At 36.5% G+C, this 21,608-nt stretch overlaps 1 protein-coding gene across 1 annotated transcript in view; it reads right to left on the bottom strand.

Moving 5' to 3' along the window:
- Positions 1–10,581: 10,581 nt before the first annotated feature.
- The window catches only part of LOC140233522 (probable RNA polymerase II nuclear localization protein SLC7A6OS), a 58,260-nt gene continuing 47,233 nt past the window's right edge, over positions 10,582–21,608 (bottom strand). The window contains exons 2-5 of the mRNA XM_072313642.1: positions 15,248–15,613; positions 13,609–13,794; positions 11,566–11,692; positions 10,582–10,745 (exon numbers count right to left, since the gene is read on the bottom strand). Coding sequence (XP_072169743.1) covers positions 10,582–10,745; positions 11,566–11,692; positions 13,609–13,794; positions 15,248–15,613 — 843 coding nt within the window. The remainder of the gene's footprint in view (positions 10,746–11,565; positions 11,693–13,608; positions 13,795–15,247; positions 15,614–21,608) is intronic.

The following is a 21,608-nucleotide window of genomic DNA, read 5'->3' as shown; positions in this document are numbered from 1 at the left end:
TAGTGCTTTGCATCTGTTTAGAAAAAGCACTATATAAATGAAGGGTTTGTTTGCAAAAACCGATAAGTCCATTTTTGAAGATTTTGAAGTACGATCTCTGTCATAAAGTACAAAATAATACCTTTTAAATGATATATTGGTCACTACATATAAAGGTATATTTTTGAAGTTATGGTCAAAAGAAGCAAAATTTTTCTTATTATTCTCTTTATTTTTCTTGACCTTTAATCGCAAATATCTCCATTTGGCAAATATGGACTTATCGGTTTTTGCAAACAAACTCTTCAAATATTGGCTATTATTACTATTAGAAGGGTACTTGAAAAACCCTCAACTTAGGCGATTACTTGACTTATGCAAGGTTGACTTAAGCAAGGTTGACTGTAGAATGTATATGTATTTTCTTGCAGATTATATGTACAGTGTATGTGTATTTTATCAAAATATGGAAATAAAAACACCAACAACACTGCCAACACAGCAGAATATATCATAGACAGTAGTTCTTTTTAACATTTATTTCGCAGAAACTTTTTTCTATACACCCACGTGATCACAAAGAAATATCTGGAATAGAAATTCATGATTGCAAATTGAGAATATTCCACAGAAGCCATGATAAGATGTGAAATGGTAATAGCATGTGAAAAAGCAACATAAAATTAAGTTTTTATATCTACTCAACTATCTAATCTACACAATTCCTCTATCTTCCTTGGTGGGCTAACACAAGAATATATATAAAAAAAAATAGCTACCTACATTAGCGTGAGCAAAACAAAAAAGAGAAGAGTGAGATAAAAATGTTCATTAACCATACTTCATATGTGTTAGGTAATCAGGCAAGCACTAGTTGACCAATAACATTTTCTTTATCTTTAACAGTAAATATCATCACAAATGAAATTATCACCCGTCACGACGCATTTTGAGACACAGAAGGAAAAAAATCCAAAGTCTGCAATAATCCAGTTTCCTGATGTATTTATATTCAGTGGACATTTTTCCTTCATCCAAAACCTAAGAGCAAACTCTTCCAATTATCCATTCCAAACAAGCCTTATTTCTACATGATACCTTAAACACTTTGAAACTGAGTTTGCATTTAACATATTTTATTGCCATATGAGGCATTATACACAGGCCAGTTTTCTACTTGTCTAGAACAACCATTATTACAGATTATTATGAAAATTTGAATATGTATAGTCTTTGGGCAATCTTATCACACTCAGTCTTAACAGCTCTCTGTACTGCACGAAATACTAGATGCTTTCTTGTTGTATCATTAGCAGGAAATTGACAGGTGCCACTGTTTTATTTTGTTTTCAAGTAACAAAAAATGCAAAAATGATGCACATTTGATTAAATAGGTGGAGAACACCACAAAAACTTTGCCAGATTGATAAAATATTCACCATGATATCAGATCTAGAGAGGGCATTTATTCAAGCTAGGTGAGCTTGGTATGATTTGCATGTATTTATTGAACGGGTCAAGAAAATTCTGCATCCTCATTGGTCGAGAGCAGTGTATCAGTTTTTACTGGCAGCACGTTCAATTATCATCCCTGCGAATCACCGGTGAGAGACACTGTAAGCACGCTATCACGCACTTGTAGCAAAAGAGTTTGTACACTTGGCAAGCATTTGCTCTCTTAGCAAGAGATGGCTAGCCGTGCATCCCGTAACAAGTAGCAAGAATTTGCACACTTTGCAAGAATTTGTGCACCTGTGAGAGATTGCTTGCCATGCATCCAGTAACTACTGTAAACGGTCTGCATCTGTGGCAAGCCAAAAGAAAATGCACCCAGTAAATTTGCCAAGCATTGGTAATTACAAATGTATCTGAAAAACAATTCAAACAACGAATTTCTGGCAAAACTCTGTCCATTTTATAAAACATATGATGCACTAGCCTTTACATGTGTCCATAGGAAAAGCATGAACATGGTAACTGTTGTCTTAATCCAATTGGTCGCACCTTGCGCCTTACACAATTCCATTATTACCTTATGTGCACACAATTCCTGCACACGCACCTGTGCATTATTTGTATATTGAAAGTAAATGATTCAAACAAATTGTCTTCAGCAAAAGCAGGGAAACAAGAGACATGCCAAGCCCCTATAGAGCAATGAAGTGTGATGTCATTAGCTATTCATCACCATGGAAACTGGTTCTAAACAACCTTTTGCCACCCAAATATCTGATTACAGCGGTTGCTAAACCATGGTCCTACCCAGTTTCGACCACCGCCAGAAGTCATGTGATCAGTTGGGGACGAGTCCTGATTATACTCGGCAGGTGTCTATGGGAAATGCATGTTGTAGCAAAATCAGTCTGTCCTCAATGGGTTAACAAAAGCGTGTGACATCATCATTTCAATACTCTATTGCCTGCAATGATGCATCACAATTTTAGTTTTTCTTTCATGGGTGGGGGTTTAGTTACAGATAAAAATCTAAGTTCATAATAAAGATAGAATTTTATCACAAAAACTCAGGATTACACAATGATTGACCTGCTAGAGAACAACTTTTACTCATGGCAACGCAAAAAATCTCAGGATTGCACCATAGATAATCTTACAGAGACAGCAAAAAATTGTGGTTTTCAAAAAGCCGTTTTATCTCCTACTAATAAAGTGGAGCTATGCTGAGCACTCATTACTTTAGACCGCTTATTTTCATCACACTTGTTACCATTCTAATGCAATCATGCTAATTTTGTTGTTGTTGTTGAAAGAAATGGCAGAGGATATATATGGCATTTGCTGATTTATATTGGGAAGCTCCTTATTTTGGTAAAAAAAAAAAACACCTAAAAACTTCACTCATGTATGCATGCTCAAAAATTGCATTAGGTTGTAAGATCAAATAAATGAAGAGTAATAGAGTAGTTTCCCAATTAACTACTGTAAAAGTGGATATTTTTGCAAGAGTACATTTTTTTTTTTTTTTTTTTCGCTTGGCTGGGTAAAATGGTGAATTTTGCATGTTTTTAATTTGGCAGAATCAGTTAACCACTGGAACAAATAGCATGCAAAAAATTAGTCTGCTACCGGTATTATTTTCGCACTAGCTTCTGGCTGCTCGAATTCTGCAAAATGTCCACACTGCGAAAATTTCCACTTTCACAGTATCACATTACTCTACAATGAATATACCATGGTCTTATAGGGGCACAAATGGGTGAAATGGGTGATGGTACAGTATTGGTGGAGATGAGAATTGGGCTTTAAACTTTTTGCGAGATACCAAACACTTATGATATAGTACAGATCATACCATTTTAAGAGAAATTCAAAGTTTTTTTTTATGAAAATCGGGTTTGGAATGACTGAAAAATCCAAAAACAAAGTAAAACAAAGCGATCGTAATAAAGTGTGGGTCCCATGCTTTATTAGAATTGCTCTTTTTTGGATATCTCAGCCATTTCAAGACCAATTTTCATCAAATAAACATTGAATTTGTCATAGAATGACATGCTCTTTCATATTTCATAAGAGGTTTCTCATTATCTCACAAAAAATGTTAGAAACCTGAAATTAGGTCTCAACCAAAACTGTACGATCCCTTTAACTATTAACTACAGAGGGGAAATAATCATTTGAAATCACCTAAATATATGTGAAAAGCTAAGAATATAAATAAGCAGTGGATGGAGTGAATCAACCTTAACATACTTTTGTTTGCAAGTTTAGAAATCAATGAATTGTATGAAAAAATGTATTTGCCTACAATTACAGCTTAAGTCTGGCTCATATTAATCAAAAGTCAAGGTGTACAGTACATTTTAGCAGAACAAGTAACAAAATGTATCTACAAACATTCGTGAACATATTTTGAAACCTTTCCAAAGGATATCTGGAAGCACATTCAAATACAATCAAAGCAAACAAATCCACAGCTAAAATGAAGTTTAGAAAAGTATTCCTATCTTATCAAGCTGCATATATGCAGGCAAAAACTGTCAATAATCTGAAGCAATAACATGATGGAGAAAAAAAAAAGATGTATATGTTACTACATAGTGACAGACTACACTCTTGCATCTTGGGACTATGCCAGCTTGTATGAAATGTATTCTTTTAGAGTACAGTGGACTCCCATTATAAAGAAGTCCTCGGGACCGGCATTTTTCTTTCGTTATATCGAAATTTTGTTATAACCGAAAAAATAAACAATAAAAAACATAGAACGGATAATTTTGCAGCCTGAATTTTTATTTCATTGTAACCGCAATTTCGTTATAACTGTGTTCATTATAATAAGAGTGCACTGTAAACATATCTTAATCCAGTAGCATATAAAGCAAAAGTGCTTGGGTAGATATTTTCATAAATTTTGACACATCCAATTTCAGCAAGAGAAGAGTATGAATAGAAAACTAGCTTCGCAGTTTCTTGCCTTGAGACCATGCATGACACACTGTATACACCATATTTTTTATTTTTGCAAATTTTTGCTAGGCAGGTGCTATTCGCAAATTTAACCCGTTGAGGACGAGTCCCAGATACTGGTATACTTGGGCAAGCATCTATGGGAAAGGTGTGTTGTAGCAAAATCAAACCGTCCTCAACGGGTTAAGAACATGCAAAAATATCAACTCTGATCCTAACATGACTGTGACATGCATGCATACATTTCTCTATTCATTACCGTACCTGCACTCCGCGATGGCGAATTTCACTGCTCGCAAAATTGTCGGTAAGTCCTGATTTGCAAAAATTAGATTTGCTAAATATATGGTGTATGCAGAGTATCTCCAGTGCCATTGAGCTCATTCAGCCCAAAGACCAAAAAAATTACACAAATTTGGAGTGAAACATACACTCTCTTCAGTTCATGGAAACAGAAGTTGTAAATTTTCCTCCTGTATTCAAAGAAAGCAAACAATTTACTAAACAATTCTATTATAAAAATATGTGGTTATAAAGAAAAATATGATAGTCAAATGCACATGCAATACAGACAATGGTATCGTTGGCAGTGTGTGTGAATATCTGTTCCAACAGTTTTGACTTGTTTTCCATCAATAAAATCTCACGCTCATCAGAGCTCAGAAGCAACACTGATTCCTACACTCTCAAACTCATCTTGATTGGTAGGAACATCATTGGTAGTTGAGAGACAAAATTTAACACTTCTTAAACGAAGAGATTATTTCATATTCACACAGAAGGCTAAAAGTGTACTGTCATATCAGAGCAAACAGATCTATTCATTTTACATATACATGTATATTGATATTCACTTGTACTTTTGAAGTGAAGTATCAGGGACAGCTGTTACTGCAAACCAGTGACACTTTCAATCGGGTATATGTTAAAAAAAAAATCATGTAACCCACTATTTGGAAATATAAAGCTGTTATTGTGACCATCTTGCAAAGACTGGTTACCATGGTTACAGTCAATCACTTGTTCGTCTCAAGCCAAAACTGCTGCAAGTTTTTTTCTTTTCATAAATCTATCCGATCCTAGTTAATACCTAATTTCTGTAACATGTCCAATCCAACTGATCTCTATGGGGAGTATATGGATATCTCGTAAGCTAATTGCTTTGAAGCCACTGTGCCACCATCTTACCACGCACATCGCTCATACAAGTTTGTGTACAGAGCTCACAACATCACATGACCTTGGTGACAGTCTCTGCTGGAAAATGCATGCAAGTCCCCCATTGTGTGCCTGGTAACATGGCGGCATGGCAGCTTCCCCTGTTTGTACAACGTGAATGGCCCAATGAGATATCCAGATACGTCCTATAGAGATCAGTGGTCCAGTCATATCCCTGTGTATGTTCCATGGACAGACATACCTACATATATGTACACGGACTAGTCTTGTGTCCAGTCTGATGGCACAGCATGTTCAATGTGAGGCAAGTAACTCTAGGTCTTGAAGCTGCACCACAACATGTGAAAAGAACCCAGTAGAAAGTATACAGATGAACAAAAAAAGCAACTTGAAAATGATGACTGGTGAAGAGTCTACTAATAGCCTTATGGGTGCTATATCTCTTGTCTCGTTCCTATACTGCCTTTGTGCTACAACCCACAGGCCATGAACTGATAAATGAAAAACTGTATTATTTCATACATGAAGACACATTTCCCATTAAGAATCAAACGAAAAAGATCTTGATGCGAAGTCTGCAAATTTTGTTAATTTGGACATCTCAAACAGTGTCAAAAGAGATGCAGTGTATTCTACCTAAATGAAGCAGAAGTTTGAAAGATAGTACAGAAGTTGTTACGATGTAGGTTTACCACCATACACATTATTTCAGATAGTATTCAGAGTTTATTTTAGTACTTTACTGCCTCAAACTGAATGGCCTACGTTTCACTATGTACCATTCTATCTTGGTCAACTTGTGCTATTTTGATAGAGAAATACTATTAACATAGTAAATGAATGTCACCAACATCCAAATGACTTTCTAAAGGGATACAGTAGATACTTTACTTCTCTTACTGTATACAATGAATATTTCGCGAGGTTTTTATTTTTACAAATTTCGCGAGTCAGGCGCTATTCGCTATAAGACATGCAAAAATAATGACTCTGATCCCAATATGAATGTGACACACACGTAGACATTTTCTCCGTCCAGTACAGAACTCGACGATCATGAATTTAACAACTCGCGAAGTCGTTGGGAAGTCCCGATTCACAAAAATTTAGACTTGCTAAATATATGGCGTATACAGTATTTAATATAACGTAACATTCTCATGCTTCATATTGCTCAGATTAATAACAATCCACAGTCACTGGCTTGCCATGAACCAAACATATGCCAAATCAGCATCAGTGCTCTATCAATTGAGCCCAAGACGTAAATTCCTTTACAGATCTGGCTTCTGTACGACTCTTACACAGCAAAGTGCAGAGTGACATTATCACTTTCAACATTCCGAGAAATTTCCAACTTTTACGTTCTCAAATGCAATAGTTTTCTTCTGCAAAAAGCTGACAAATGTACACATCTGAAATGGGGTTGTATCTCAAATTGGCACCAAATTTTTACACACATACGCACATTAACGTCCTTGTTATCACATAAGATGTGCACACTAAATCCGACCTCCTACAGCTAGATTTTTGTCCTCTTAATTTTTAAAAGATGCCGAGAGTATAAAATTGAAAAAAAAAAACAAAAAAAAACTCACAGCATATTTTGTTATAGATTGCAATATCATCTGTTCACATAGCTTGAGCTTTTAATTTGTTTTTCAAAAGTGTCTTTCCAATATACTGAAAAAATCTCCTGATAAAAATCTGCTGAATACTGAGTTCTTGTGATTGAAGATTACAGACAGCTTTTCAAAGTGCAACAGCAGATGAAATATAACTGCTGGACATACTAGGAACTTGCTGTGGTATGAATAGATATTGTCAGCATAGTATTCAGATGTAGATGGCGATTATTAACGTACATTTGCATGGGTACTTTAACAGTTCGGCTTGATACTAGAAGCCCTAAAATCTGTCTTTGACCAATCAAAGTTCTCACACACTCATAAAAGTAGTCTTGCACAAAATGAAACATCATAATGCCTGGTAATTTGGAAGATAGGGAGTCTGATTTTGTTTTGAGAGCAGATGATGGTGATGATGATAATAATAATGATTAAGCATATCATTAGTATCGTTACCTCGTATACAGGAAGATAAATGTATCTCTATACATGTTTGAATAACACATGATTAATATCAAGATTTTTGACAATACTTTTATCGTGGTATATCCTCACTCAAACACATATTGTGGATACAATTTCAAAAAGATGAAATATTCAATATTCTGTGGTAGTGTTTTATCTAACATCACAACCAAACCAAGTATAGATTTCTACTTGCTTACTGGTTTCTGAAACTTTGTGTAACATGTGGAAATATTTCATTGATGTGGTAATTGGATGCATACATTCACACTAGTCACCTGCACATTATACTTCATGCCAAAGTTTAAGCGGTTCATTTAAGAGCTTTGTAGGCAGAAAACCACGGCACAAAAAGTACCACGCAGGCATAAAACTGTTTTGTTTGTTTTTAAAATACACCTTCAACATCATCTCATTTTATTCTAGTTTGGTGCATCTTAAGATACAACACTAAACTACATATGTATTGGCAAAAACACAACTAGGCGCCGTTTACTGAAAAACCAGTATCACCAGTTAAAGAAACCTTGGCAAATGACCTTAAAGATGGAAACAATGTATCCCCTATGATTACTGAAATATTTAGACTTGTCAAACTAAAAACAAAACATGGCACTTGAGACACATTTGAGTATTTCAGGAACACGGAAGGGAAGCACCAAGCATGTTATCTTCTAACTTCTATATTTACACGGGATTTGTTAAGCCTTGAAATCCTCGCTTTCAGTAGATTAAAATTTGATGTGTGAACACAACAACTGTCCTGGAGAAAGCTTATACTGTAAAAGTAGATATTTTCGTGCGACTAATTTTTCGCGCTTGGCCGGGAAAGAAGAGTTTCGTGTGTTTTTAATTCCGCGGAATCAAGACATCACGCACAGGAACATATGGCCAGCAAAAATATTCGCGTGCTTTTATTTACGCGCTAGTTTCTGGTTGCGCGAAATGCGCGAAAATTTCGACACTGCGAAAATTTCCACTTTTACAGTAAATATGAAAAAAAAAATGATGAAAATGATTTCAGCCACATGAAATCTGAATCCTCACAGGAACAAATCTATAATTTAGGGTAGAGCGTTATACATAGCAAGTAAAGACCAAGCAATTCTGTGACTTGTTTGCACCTTCTCATCTGATTACTAAGCACATACTTTTGAACAAAGCAGCATTGGAAAAAAAAGAAGAAAGAACGAAAAGAAATGAAGATCCCATAATTGTCAGCACGCAACGCGATGCACTGTCCATGTTTCACGTCATGATGAAATTTGTTAGAAAAATACATGCTAAGTACTAGAGGAATCACGTCACTATTCTCATTTAGCATAAGCAAGCAGCTAAAACTGGCACTGTAAATGTACTGTGCATATCCTTATTTTTTGTCTCAATCTTATCACCCAATAAACATGTAAATATTGCATTTCTACATCAAATATGAAATTTTCCTGTTGCCAATTGTAGGATGGCAGATAACTTAACCTGCCATAGACATTTTTTCTTTTAAAAATGGACAAGAAACCTTTGAGTCATCAAGGTAAAAGATAACCAGTATCTTGTGCTAAATGGATGCAAAAGCAAAAGCAAAAAAAAGATTCATTATGAATGAAATGAATGAACCCTTTAGTACTAGTCATAAGACGCTGATAGAAATGTAGATATCCGCAGTTAGCTGGCGCACATATATCTGTACTGAAAAAGAGATGATTACCTATTAAGTAAATATCACTTTCACATATTTCTGCTCTCGTTGCAGAAATCAAAATGGCATAAACCTGCACTTGTGCTCATGCTGTATCAGGATAAAATCTAAAAAGAAGATAAAAATCGGCATGCACCTTTCGAAATGACATTTAAGGGAAAGCAAGAATCTCTGTCACCAAAGAAAATAATCTGCTAAACTGTAAACAATTAGCCACATCACCAAAATGTTTGTAAATGCTTCAGAAAATAACTTTATATATGAATAAGAACAATGTCATTCATCATCTTTTGAACAAAAATTTGAGTGCAGTAGCAGACCTTTTCCATCTGCCTGCCCCACCCCCATCCCTTCACCAAACTCTGGAAGTAGAAATGCATGGCTACTGAAAGTATGGATTCCTTGCTTCAAAGTGGAAAGAGATGACAGATTCTTCTGTCATATTTCTCTCACTTTTCTTTCCAAACTTCAGATCATGTGGGTAGTTCCTCATGAGCTATATTTCTTTCCAAGAGGGCATTGTCCCAGCGGAAATGGATTGGTCCCATTCTAATAATGAAAGAGAAGTGATCACATTTTTAACTACTATGTCTGCCCAGGCAAAAGTCATTTTGCAAATTAAGAAAAATGAAATAAAAAAGAATAACTCCGCCCGATGAAAAACTGGCCATAACCAGTAAATAAAAGCCTCCAATACAATAGAAATACATCTGCATTGGACAGTAACTGCATTGCACAATAAACCTTTGTTCACAGGAGTAAACTTAGGCCCTTCTCAAAGCAATTACATTTTAGTACTTTAATCTCTGCAACATTTTGAATGTGTCAATCAAACAAATATATCACGTGCTGCGGCAAATCCACACTGCGTGACGAACTCAGTAGGACCTGTTCCATCACTCTGTAGTACCTGGTCCATCTGTCACATGGACTTGGCCCAGAGAAGGAATATCTTATCTGCACATAAGTAGAGTACTGTTCCAGACATCACTTTTTCTGTAGGTCACTGCTTCTTGTTACTGTACCCTCTAGTGCTGATTCCAATCTCTTACACCAGTCTGACGACTTCTCTGAGATTCATCTACCTACAGGTGAGAGGGAAGTACTCTACAATCTATGACAGATACTATAACAGTCTTGAAGCCTGTCATCACCCACTGCATGGGGGAATGAGCTCCTATTGGTTGTCTTGAGTCCTCCTTCAGCCAATCACATGAGGTCGTCTAGGGGGTCCCGCCCACCGCTTAAATAGTCCAGATTCTTGGTGGGTCTCTTTCGGTAGTCACCATAATCATTGAGGAGGTCATCATCATCACTGGACATGTCGCCATAGCGATATTCGTCATGGTATTCATCAAATAGATCTGCATGCCCTGAAAGATACACAAACATTCCAGCACAAAACTGATGTCAAGAACAACAAAGCAAAACAGGGAAAATCATTTATAAAAATCATCATGATTCAAGGAATAACAATCACACAGATGATTTTGTGACATCTGATGACATTCTAAAAGCTGATGAAATGATGAAAAAAAAAAGCAAATGAAACCACCCACTATATTTCATTGACCCTTCCTTCACATTACTTTTAGAACACTAATTTAGCATTGCTGCCCTTGTTTCCCCAGACCAAATTATCCATGCAACTCCACATCCTGCAAACACTCAAATTTCTTTAGCTGGCCCTTTAAACAGCCAAAGAAATATCCAGACTTCAAATACAGTGGACTCCCGTTATAACGAAGTCCTCGGGACCAGCAGTTTTCTTTCGTTATATCGAAATTTCGTTATAACAGAACAAATAAACAATAAAAATATATAGAGTGGACAGTGTTGCGGCCTGAATTTTTATTCATTGTAACAGGAATTTCGTTATAACCGTGTTCATTATAATGGGAGTGCAGTGTATCTCATAAAATGCTTCACCCATTCACTCTTGAATGTACATAAGGCCTTCCTCCCACATAAATACAAGATAACATTGGATGCAAACTAGTTAAATGTAGCTCTCTAAACTCTGAGCAGAATCAATACCTTTTTCATTCACAACTGATGAAATCAGAAAAAAAAAACTGATGCCAGGTAAATTATTACACAATAAACTGAAATCCTATTGCACACACAAAAAAATCCCCAGCATCAACACTCCCTTCAAACTTCTCCCTGCACTGAGTTTGACTTCTCTCTTACTCTTATCGGGGTCCTCATCTGGGTAGTCGTTCCTCCAGTTGTTCTCATCATTGCTGTCATCCTCATCATCGTACACCTCGTGGGAATCCTCTTCGAAGAAGTCGTGGACCAACTCCTCATCCTCCAACTGTCAGGAGACATCAGAGCATGAAGGGAGGGGGATGATTATTAAAACTTACACTCTCCACCACTGGAAACTGGTATAACTCTTGACTGAAGAAGTAAGAAGAAATCTCAATGGCAACTGACTGTTTTCAAGCCTGTTGTATTCAACTTTTCTTTTTCTCTCAAATTATCAATATACCTACATCTTTCTTGTGAACATTCACATCTCTATCATAGAGGTCTGTTTAGATGACTGTCTACCTGCACTGACCAAGTATTCCCATTTAAGAGTTGACATAAAACTAACAACAGAGAAGGATGATGAGGATGATTAAAAGGATGATAAGGAGGAGGGGGAAGAGGTGGAGGAAGAGGAGGAGAAGGAAAAGGATGAGTACGATGATGAGGAAGAAGAAGAGGAGGAGGAGGAAGAATGACTTTAAATATTCCTGGAAGAAGATGCAAGAATGACATGGAGGATAACATCCATCCATCTCAAATAAAAGATGACTCGCAATAGTATCGCAAGACTGACAGGTGTGGTGTAGCTGGTAATGAGTGGCATCAAAGAAACTGAGGCTGAAAGAGGTTTCACAGAAGGTTGTACTGCCATTCATGTAAGGGGAGCAGAGTGGAACAGAGCTGACGATAAAAATCTCCATCACCATCCCTCCTCCATTCAAGCGGCTGACTGACTAAATGTTCACACCTTGTCTAATATATAATGCTACATTATCTTATACCCATCTGGTGCTTGAGTGCCTAAATGAGCCTGGTGCCTTTTGGTAACTACGTGCCAAATCTTTACCCTCGATAGTAAGCCCAGTTGCCCGGTTGGTCATGCGACATTATCATAACACCACCAACTTGGGTGATTGGTCACTGTTGAGTGACCACCCACCTGGGCTCAGGCATCCCCAAACTAATTAGCAATCCACACCAGAGAGTGTTGCTATATTTTTCCCTATTAGTGATCTTAACAGCATCTTAATCATCTGACTGCAGTCCATATTGAATCTTCACAATTACAATTGTACATCACTGATCTATCTTCATAATCATGCGCTAGAAGCTGTACATGTAGATTCACTAACCAGTAGCAATGCTTGCACGCATTAAATTCACAACTTGTAAGGATTCATCATAACTGAAAAGGTAAGAGCAATCATATGATCCTGCTTTAACAGTAAAACTCTGGCCCTGTTTCATAAAACTTGTTATCGATAACAAGCTATGATAGTTGTTACGAACTACTGAAATCCTTCATCCTGATTGGCTGAGAGCAAATTTGTCATAGAAACGTGGCAGTTGTTACTAATAACAGGTTTTATGAAACAGGACCCTAGTTAGTCAAATTTTCTGCAGTAAAGCATTGTACTTTCATATCCTGATATTTTCCATTGATGCAAGATCCAAAAATAGAATTAAACTTTGCTTAAGTCAGGTATTGTCATAGTTAACGGCCATTTTTCTTTTGGTCATTTGCTTTCCTAGAGTGAGAGAATTCAAATAACAATAGCAATATCTCCAACTTGCATAAAGTCTTCGTATGTATAGCTACTGAATGGTAAATCTGGGGTTTGGGTTTTTGCAACAACAGCGGCAACACAAATGAATGCAGCCACAACTACATTTTTTGGTTTGCTTATTTGTTCAGGTGTATCATTTGTCTTATTTTATACCTACAGTAAATGATAAAAGGAAAGTTTGTATGCATTCACATGACTTTTTGTGCAGCAATCACAAAGATCTCAACCACTACCATTTTTTTTCAAATCTTAAAAGTACTGTGAGTTTCTAAAACTTGTATCTTATTTACATTTCTTTGCTTTACTCCACTTTTGCACTGAATTGGCCGAATCAACTCCACATTAATCTGAAACACTTCATCATGAATTTTAAAATTCCCACGTGTGAGTCTACTTCTAATGTTTGCACCTGCATGCCTGTTACGACGGTCTGCCCAAAGTCCAGCTGGTTGTCGTCTGCGTAGTAGAGATCGTAGACGTATTCATTGTCTGCTGAGTCGTCGATGACAAGCTTCTCTCGAATCATCTGAACTGAATTACACGTTATGGCGTCCGACTTTGATGACTGCCTCTTATAACTGCTGGACGCCTTGCTCTGAATATTTTGGAGACACAGAGAATGCTTGAAATACATGATGATAGATTGTTATTCTTCTGAGATGGCAGTTCTAAGAAAGACCAAAGACTGGGATTATACATTTGTATGTTATAAAGTTGGAAGTATTTTTAGGAGTATATTCCCTCAGAGTTGGGCACTGACCTGAAATAATTGAACAACCATGAATGCCTGTGGGGAGGGTGTGGGAGGAGGGGTGTCCCCCTACCTTGGTAAGGGGGTTTGGCATTTTTAAGTTGTAAATTTTGCAAACTGGTGCATACTAAATATATTGCTTTGGCCTTTTTTGATTTGAAGAAAAAATCAGAGACTACAGTGAGAATGTGAATTTTCTAGTGCTTGGAAATCCATGTGTGTGTGGTTTTTTTTTATTCATTTGTGGGGAAGTTGTTTGTAAGGTGTGAGATAAAAGTTTTACAGATGAGTGTGCCTGAAAAAGACCCCTGAGGCATGAGTCTCACACCTTATGTGTGAGACTTGGTAAGTCTAATGTGTGGCTGGTGCAATATCACTGATCAGTGCAGATATGCAAAATTTTGAAATTCCAGAACTTTCTCATTTCAAGTCTGCTTTTAATGAAGTCTCTACAATTTTATTTGTCCAATTTTGTTAAAAAAAAAATCAATGATAAAGTGTGAAAACAAAGTTTAAAGGAACTAAAACCCATATATAAATTTGGATTGAGTGAAAATAGCAATATCAGTAGAATATATCATTTGACGTTTGGAGAAAATTGGACAGTCACTTCAAAAGTTAAGAAATTCTAAAGTTTCAGTGCAGTCACTGCTGGCTAAGGAGACTACTACAGTTCATGACGTCATTGTGGACAATGATATAAAGGAAATATATGGAGAATTCCACAAAATGTAATTTTTCATGGAAAGTATGCACTCCATTGACATGCTACTGACACATTCTAAAGGTAATATTATTCCATCTGCTTTCTGAAAGAGGTAAGCAAAGTGCTCTTTCATAATGCAAGAAAAGTGAGAATATGTTGAATTTTCTTTATAGTTTCTATATATTGTTGTCCATAATGATGTCATGAACTGTAGAAGTCTCCTTATCCAGTGATGATGGCACCGAAACTGTGAAATTTCATAACTTTTGAACGGAATGTCCAATTTTCCTCAAACTTTCACCGATGAGTTCAACAACATGTAATATTGCTGCTTTCACTCAATCCACATTTATATTGGTTTTTTCTTTTAATGCTAGAAATCAAATGTGAATAAAGCAGGGCAACAAAAATTATGTAATCTAGATAATCATGGCTTAGAATAAGTATGAGGTGGATTTTGCTGTAAATTTGGATTCATAAACCTTTCAATAGATTTTTATCTTTTTATTTGTGTCCTTTTTCTTCTATGTGCAGAAGAAGAAAGTAGGCAGAAAAAGAAAACATGCAGATTCCTTGCACTATGCAACCTACCTCATCCATAACAACATCAAAGAGACTGAACAGGTCCTTTGCTTCTGCTCCATTGCTGTGACTAGACCCATTTCTAACACTAGAGGGCTCACTCTGCCCATCGAGTCCACTAAGGTTCAATCCTCTATGTGAGGAGACGATCTCAAATCGGCCCTCCTTCTGTGAGGCCAGCTGCGACGCTCGACTCTTGCTCTTGGAACTCGATTTTGATTTTGACTTTGACTTGCTCTTTTTGGACTTCTTTGATGAGGACGATGACGATTCTGATGATGCTGAGGGCTTTGGCTTTGGTTTGGCTGGTTCTAGGTTTGCGTAGAGATGCACTGTGCTAAGGGCTGCTTGAATCCTCTGTGAAATAGGTTGGTCCTGGAGAGGAAAAAAGATATAATAAGATGAAATTAAAGCAAATAATGGAAATATTTGAACATACTTTACTATATTTGCACTTAATAAAGCAAATGCGTCAAAAGAAATGACCAAAGTGTTATCAAAAACATGAAACATAAAACATAACTATGTGAGTTACAAAGTATACATGATGTGGCGGGTATTGTGATGAAGGGTGAAAAACAGCACAGTTTTCATTAAAGGAAGAAACGTTTCATCCAAAAGTCTTATTCTTTTTATGATAAAAAAATTTTTGCTGGTATAATTTGACATGTCAGAATCATAATGATATTAGTGCGTTGGTTCCATGAAATCAGGTCCCCGGAAAAACTTTTTTGTTTAGATATATTACCAGCAGACTGCATAGCATTTATATGTTCCCATACTGGTGACTAATTTCCTTAATGTTACAGTCAATTTTCTTGAAATTGAGATATCATATACCTTAATTTTTCTACTATAAATCCCTGAATTTCTGAGCAGATTCCAATGTAGGCCACACTTGAAATAACCATTACCATTGTCTGTAGGTACTGTAGTATCATGGATTGTAAAAAGCACTAGTATGCTTAGAAATATAAAGAGTAAGGGCTGGGACTCAATTAGCGACAGAATCTGGTGAAAGGAAGACGGAGTTGAGGAACCAAGGTCTTGGAATTTCACATTTCCATGTTACTCTGAGTGTGTGTGTGTGTGTGTGCTTCCTTTAACCAACATAAATCTCAAGGGGGCCAAGTTAAAAAGGGATATTGGTGAATGACTACACCAACAAATTATGCACAATTTATTCCAAGCTCACTGGAGCAGAAATGTCTCTGGCCACATAATCACCCTCCTTGTCCGTGCCTGGAAAACCAGTGAAGCGGGGAACATGCCCAAATGGATTTCTCAGGTGTGTGCAAGCAGCAAGGCGGTAACAACGTGTGAGGACAGATGGGGGGGGGGGGATGGGGGGGGGCACTGCTTGCTTACATTTCAGGCTTTGTATGACCAAAAAAAATTAATAAAGTCAGTAAGTTTTAAAGGACAAGTTCACCTTCATATACATATGGACTGAGAGACTGCAGCAATATTAGTAGAACACATCAGTGAAGGTTTGAGGAAAATCAGATAATCTGTTCAAAAGTTATGAATTTTTGAAGTTTCAATGCTGACATTGCTGGATGAAAAGACTACTACAACTTGTGATGACACATGCTTAGCATGGTATAAAGAACATATCAAGAAAATTAAACATATTTTCGCTTTTCTCGCATAATAAAAAAGCATTTAACTTGCCTCTTTCAGAAGACAGGGGGGAAAATATTAACCTTCACATAATATATGTCGGTAGCGAGCCGAGGGAATGTGCACTTTTTTCTAAATATGAAATTTTGTGGAATTCTCTTTTTATTTTCTTTATATATGTATTATATGCATGTGACATCATACACTGTAGTAGTCTTCTCATCCAGCAGTACTGAGCAAGAACTTTAAAGACTTGTAACTTTTGAAGGTTTTGTCCAATTATCCTCAAACTTTCACTAATGTGTTCTACTGATATTGCTGCAGTCCCTCAATCCACATGTATATGAAGGTGAACTTGTCCTTTAAACTACTCACAATAAGCTGCTTTACCTAAGAATTGGGTTCAAAATAGTTGCTTTTATATGTTAGTGTATTCACTGTTGAATGGAGCTCAGTGCATTGCAAGAATAGATCACGCCCTTTATGTTCACTGTAGGCAATGTTGAATGAAGCTTACCTTGTTAATTAGGAATTAATAATTTCCTTTGTAAGGAATGAACACATTATCTTATCCCACTCTTCTCAGATGTAAGTATCCCATGAATGAACAATTAGAAAAAATCAATTAAAAAAAACTTAAAAAAGGAAAGGGAATTAACTTAGAAGACTTTAGACAGAGAGATTGAATATTTTTCTTCCATTTCAATTGTAACAATGTTACTACTGTAGATTTCATAGAATAAACAGAATATTCCATGTTTACCTACACACATCTGTCCCTAGGAAATTATGGCTTGTGAATAGAAAGCACCACTTTCCACACACACGTTTCAAGTCCGAATCCCGCAAACAAAATTCTAACCCTTTATGTGAACCAATCTAACAATGGTATACTTTTCCTTAGCCAATTTCAATTTCATCAAGTCTGAAAAAAGACTAGGAAGGATACATATAACAGGGCTAAACATTAGTGGTGGCCCGGTAGCCCAGGGCCACCATATATTGATGTCGGGCCACCAAATTTTCAAAAGTTTATCTTTTGGTGGCCCGTTTGGGCAACTAGGAATCAAAATGGATTCATATCATATGGCTGCTTTTATTTCTGGTCACCAAAACGTGAAATTTAAAGATATTAGTTGCTCGAACGGCCACTAGTGAAAAAAAGTTAATGTCAAGCTCTGCTCATAAGACGAAATGCATATTGGCATTAACTCAACTCAACAAATCTATTCTCTGCAAGTTTGTATCTCTCAGAATAGATTAATTCCAATGGAGCTACATACTGCAAATCACTAAAGTCAAGACTAAGTTATGGCACAGCTGGTTCTACAATAAGTATAGACTATCAAAGTGTGTTCTCATAGCCATACATCACCACGGAAACTGGTTCTAAACAACTTAATCTGGCCCAAGTTCTGTATCTGTGAACGCTACTGTTGCCAAACACGCTTGCACCTGGTTCCAACCCAAGCTTGAACAAAAGACTGTGACATCGTCTCTTTAGGGCTCTATTCAAAAGGCAATAGTTCATCTCCGCATGTATTACTCCATGTACACGATAAGGTGTGGATGGGGTTGTGAGCTAAGACTAGCTGCACATCACTTGATCCACATCGAGCTCTCTCTTGCCAACGTGGCTGAGGCATACTGGTTTTGAAAGGTGAGCATCTCTGTGAAGCACTTCAAAAAATAACATCAACAACCAACTTAACAACGACAACCACCAACTCAACAGCAACACCAGTGTCGCTTCCAATCACCTTACCACGGCTATATGTATGCCCTGCGTCTATACGACACATGTGCGTCACGTTTGATCACAAGCTCCATGATAGACTAGGCTGATGTCATATGGTGTTAACATCTACACCTGCATATCTCATTCATGCCAACGAGCATTTCCTCAGCCTGAGTGTCTTATTAAACGTGGAAATGAAGATGACGTGGAGCAGAAAAGCAAGAGCCCTAAAATTTGCACTTTCATTTTTGTCAAATATGAAGAAAACTATGAACACAGCTACTTGCACATCACTAATTGCTCATGACATATTCATTCATGAATTTGTACTCAATAATTATACTAAATAACATGATGAACAACTTTTTTTAAAATTCATACTGTTAAACAGCCATGGGAAGATATCAATATTTTGTAACAATAACATTCTGACTATGATAGCAGCATTTTGGATAACTTTATTATTCTTTTGATCTTATCATACCATGTAAATATCATTGTGTAACAATGACATGAATGGCCTATTGTTTCAAAATCTGAAAAATATTTGAAATATGAAAGATTCAACCAATTCAATAAGGTTATTATGCAGAAATTCTTTGGTAAATTGTATCCATACTGTACATGTTCCCTGATCATTTCATGACAATGCTATCAATGAAATAAAATCAGCTTTTGATGTTATATAAATTTCTAGGGATTAAGGCGCAACGCTGAAAATTTGTATTCATAATCAAATTTGTTCCCTCTGAAGTATATGAAATAACATTACTTTTGGTTTTCATGTGACTAGTCAATTACATTTATAAAGGATTTTACAGTTATGTAAATTCCAACACGACTTTAGCTATACCTGCGCTGTCAATTATTACAGCTTACACTTCGATCCTTAATGCATTTTAGTCTACACTTTACTCATATCATACGACAAATTTCTAAATAGCATCTATTATATGATAATAATGATACTGATACCAATAATAATAATAATAATAATAATAATAATGAAAATGATGATACTAACAACAACAATAATAATGGCAACAAAAAATTACATTATCATTATCATTACTATTGTCACCAATATCCTTATATTCTTGTTATCATTCTTATTTTCTCCCATAGTAGTATAAATTTGTAACAGTGCTATTGCCTTCATTACAATGTGAATGTTCGGGAAAGACAGTCTAAAGTCAAGACTACATAAATCATTCAGCACAAGGCTGCCTGCTTTCCGAATACATTGCCCGCTTGATTCTTGGTGGGCGAATTTCCTTTCGCCTTCACGAGGTTATCTGGCTGCACGTGAATGACACTGCGTGACATTATCCGGGTGATTGGAGGAGCCGTGTGGGGAGAGGGACGACCGCATCGCATCTCCAGAGGAAGAATCGGACGGGGGATTAGAATGATAAACATCATCTTGTGTTACCAGCGAGCAAAATGGGAAGGGGGGGGGGGGGAGATGTTCCAACCAACATCTTTAATATGAGATCCAATATCACAAATCTCCCTAAGAATAAGCTCCATAATTTGTAATTCACAAAGAACTCTACAGCTCATATGTCAATACAGAACAAACACAAAAAAGCAAGAAAAAAAAAAAGCCCAAAACCCATACACACCCACCCACACATGGACAAAAACAAACACAAAATGCACAGGGTTGCTCTTCTATATTAATATCTACTTGTTATGTCTGTTTCATGAGGTAATGCATATATGAGGAGTTTGATTTCAAAAACAAAAAACTCCTCTAAAGTTGTGATATTTGTGATAAAAATGCTAAAAAACAGAGAATAATAAGAAAATATGAAATACTTTTAATTATAACTTCAAGAATATTCCTTGTTAAGTTACAAGTGAGGTATCACTGGGAAGGTTTTATTTTGGTCTATCTGATGATAGACTTACCGTAGAATGCTGAAAAATGGTGCTTAGCCCATTTTACCATCAAATCCTTCATACATTCATATATATATCATTTTTAGTTCATGCAACAATCCCCTCACATCAAACAGGATTTGGAAAGAGCCACATGGCATCCATAAAACTAATATCTCTGCTACTGAGTCGGTCTTTGAATTTCCAGACAATGAGTAATGATTTCTTTGATGTCATTATTTGCCTGAACTCCAGACTTTGGAATAAGTTTTCTGCAAATATCACGAGTTCAAACATGTGAATGGCATTAACTTTGTACCCAGCATTACATTAACATTCTCATTGTTCCATTGTCTCACTGATGATCTGATGTGCATTAAACAGGTAAAGTTTTTCCAAGTGAATTTCTCTGTTGATGTTTACAAATATCTCAAATTGCATTGATGGCGATATTTACCAAACAAAAAGAGCAAACTTTGCTTGAATCACAGAGCCTGCAATCAGCTATAGTGACTACTACATGTACCAGCACAAATGAACTGTTATGTTTTCAGCCACATCAAGGCCACAGACAGAAGTTTTGAAATAAAATTACAAATTTTGTGTGACTGCTACACTTAAACACAAATCATCCACATTGCGATTTCTACATAATAGCCATACTATAGGGATGTATCTTAGCCTTTGAGGTCTAGTCTCTACTCATAAAACTATCACTCAGTGTTTGCAATGAAAAGCAAAGTCTGTCGACCATCTGCACGCTGTTCAATTATTTACAGTGCTATCAGGACATTGTCCTGCAAACAAAATGATGTTTAGACAGTGACATTTACCCATGAATCAGGAAATATGTCCATAATCCACTTTGTGTTCTCAACCACATTCAGAAAACGACATGTTCGATTGCGTGCAATGTCGGGTTTTTCAGAGTAGGAAATCAATCAATCAATTTTGTATAATCAACACAAAATGAGATGATATCATGATCATCTGAAGATATTTCATGCAAGTACCTTAATACATGATCATATACACTGTATAAGACCCCGTTTACAGTGCGAGGCTCGGCCGCGGCCCAGCCCCGCTTCAGTGTAAACGCGCAAAAGGCCAAATGCGAGGCCAAAA

The sequence above is a fragment of the Diadema setosum genome, chromosome 9 (assembly GCF_964275005.1).
Source record: "Diadema setosum chromosome 9, eeDiaSeto1, whole genome shotgun sequence".
Classification (NCBI taxonomy): Eukaryota; Metazoa; Echinodermata; class Echinoidea; order Diadematoida; family Diadematidae; genus Diadema; species Diadema setosum.
This window is presented reverse-complemented; position numbering and strand designations above follow the sequence as displayed.